The sequence below is a fragment of the Doryrhamphus excisus genome, chromosome 12 (genome assembly GCF_030265055.1).
Source record: "Doryrhamphus excisus isolate RoL2022-K1 chromosome 12, RoL_Dexc_1.0, whole genome shotgun sequence".
Taxonomy (NCBI): Eukaryota; Metazoa; Chordata; class Actinopteri; order Syngnathiformes; family Syngnathidae; genus Doryrhamphus; species Doryrhamphus excisus.
In genome coordinates, this window is record NC_080477.1 from 18,670,681 (window position 1) to 18,673,408 (window position 2,728).

The window sequence follows — 2,728 nt, forward strand, 5'->3', positions numbered from 1 at the left end:
AGATCATCAGCAAGCAGTACATAAGGAGCCCAAAGAATATTCCAACACTTACAGTATGAATCCAGGTCTGGATCCCACTTGTGCTGGAGCCTACCCCAGCTGACATGCTGGACTTTGAACAACTGTTTGTCTATGAAGTTTGTGCCGTGTGATTGACGGACGACCAGCCTAAAAATAGATTGATAAGTAAACATTTGCTGTACTCCACATTGCAGGTTTAAGATGTACTGGTCCTGGATCTGTCTCACTGCCTCCACTCTTTACGCGACTGCTGTCTCCGGCGGCAAGGTGCTTGTTTACCCGATAGATGGGAGTCACTGGGTGAACATGGAAGTCATCATCGAGGAACTACACTCCAGAGGCCACCAGGTCACCGTTGTTCGAACAAATGACAGCTGGTACATCAAGGAAAAGTCGTTGCTCTACACCTCCATTACTCTCGACGCGGAGTCGGGCTTCGGGAAAGATTTTATCACATCGTTTGTGGAGCAGTTACTGAAGATCCAGCGGGAAGGAACCACCGCTTGGAGTCGTTTTAAACTGGAAATGGAGCAAGCGGAAAAAGCCTCGACGTTACATGAAAAAACGGGGAAATTACTGCAGTGGATGTTTGAAAATGAAGACTTGTTAGAGTCGTTCATAAATGCAAAGTATGACCTTGTTCTGACAGATCCTGGTCTACCAGGCGGTGTCATTCTAGCCCGTTACCTGAAACTACCTCTGGTTTTTAACGTGAGGTGGACCAGTCACGGCGAAGGCCACTTTTCCATCGCACCGTCCCCTTTGTCTTATGTACCCATGACCGGAACAGGACTTTCTGATAAAATGAACTTTTTTGAACGAGTTTTTAACGTTCTGTTTTTTGTCTTTGGCGAATACCAAATTTCGAAGTACATCAAACCGCATTACGAAGAATTGATTCAAACGTATTTCGGCCCGGATGTTAGCTACGACTCTTTGTTCCAAGCAGCCGATTTGTGGCTTATGAGAGCGGATTTTGTGTTTGAGTTCCCTCGCCCTACCATGCCCAACGTCATCTACATGGGAGGGTTTCAGTGTAAACCTGCAAAGACTCTACCCGATCACTTGGAGGACTTTGTGCAAAATTCCGGAAAACATGGATTCGTCGTTATGTCTCTGGGTACTTTAGTAAGCGAACTCCCTGCCGACTTAGCAGATACGATAGCGGCAGCTTTTGCTAAGATACCTCAGAAGGTCATTTGGAGGTATAAAGGTGCTAAACCTTCCACTTTGGGGAACAATACTCTTCTGGTGGATTGGATTCCACAGAACGACCTTCTTGGACATCCAAAGATAAAACTCTTTGTAGCTCACGGAGGAACAAATGGCGTCCAGGAGGCTATTTATCACGGTGTTCCCATTCTCGGACTTCCGCTTATTTTCGATCAACGAGACAATCTTTTCAGGATTGCCGTGAAAGGAGCAGGGAAGGTCTTAGATATTTTCACCATGGATCAACATATGTTCTTCCAGGGGTTACAGGAAGTGCTGACTGATCCGTCCTACAGGATCAACATGCAGAAACTCTCCAGGTTGCACAAAGATCAGCCCATCAAGCCACTGGATAACGCTATCTTCTGGATCGAGTTTGTTATGAGACACAAAGGTGCAGGTCACCTGAGAACCGAGTCCTACAAGCTACCCTGGTACGCGTACTACTCCGTGGATGCGGTTCTCTGCTTGGGTGCTGTGGTACTCGTTAGTGTTGTTTCTCTAAGTGCCTTCATTTACTGTCTTTGCTCCAAAGTGTGTCTGAAAACAAAATGTAAACGGGATTGAAAAGTCATTTAAACTGGAAATGTGATACGTGAATCGAATTATAGACTGCGGAAATTTTACCTGATCAAGAAATTTGGTGTGCCAAAAACCAGGACATAATGACCAAGGAAAAACATGGATCAGGAAATTGGGTAATTTATTGTTGTCTGAAACTTAAAGAGGGCTGCACAGCGGTCGAGTGGTTAGCACGCAGACCTCACAGCTAGGAGAACCAGGGTTCAATTCCAACCTCGGCCATCTGTGTGTGGAGTTTGCATGTTCTCCCCGTGCATGCGTGGGTTTTCTCTGGTTTCTTCCCACATTCTCATGTGAGTCGCAGGTGGGTATGCTGGAGCCTATCCCAGCTGTCTTCGGGCGAGAGGCGGGGTACACCCTGGACAGCCAATCACAGGGCACATATAGACAAACAACCATTCACACTCACATTCATACCTATGGACAATTTGGAGTCGCTAATTAACCTAGCATGTTTTTGGAATGTGGGAGGAAACCGAAGAAAACCCATGCATGCATGGTGAGAACATGCAAACTCCACACAGAGGGTGGAATTGAACTCAGGTGTCCTAGCTGCGAGACCTGTGTGCTAACCACTCGTGCGCCGTGCAACCTTATTATTAAAAATGAAGAGACAGACCATCTTAACACTTAAAGGAAACAATAGTAAGTAATTTCTTAGTTATTCCTCGTCCTCTACCAAAGCATAAATAATACTCATAGTCATATTTCTCAAACTGAACCAGAACATATAAAATGTAAGAGTTCTGGTATTGCTTGTCTATGAAGGGAATAAAAATGACATTCAAATTCTGTCTTTGTGCCATTTGTTTTTGTCATACTCTTATTGTAATATACTTTTTGTATGTCAATGTTCTCTATAGGGAGGATGTGTCTCAAAGAGGGAAGCCAGGAATCCAATTTCATACTGAGA

General features: G+C 44.9%; 1 protein-coding gene across 1 annotated transcript; it reads left to right on the forward strand.

The window, feature by feature from the left end:
• Positions 1–222: 222 nt before the first annotated feature.
• Positions 223–2,028, forward strand: LOC131139382 (UDP-glucuronosyltransferase 2C1-like). Its single transcript, XM_058088971.1, has one exon. It carries the CDS (start codon positions 223–225, stop codon positions 1,798–1,800), a length of 1,578 nt encoding a protein of 525 aa, XP_057944954.1. The 3' UTR covers positions 1,801–2,028.
• The last annotated feature ends 700 nt before the right edge of the window (positions 2,029–2,728 follow it).

Excerpts from the sequence above, each read along its gene's own strand:
- LOC131139382 (XM_058088971.1), top strand. The coding sequence starts at position 223 with ATGTACTGGTCCTGGATCTGTCTCACTGCCTCCACTCTTTACGCGACT.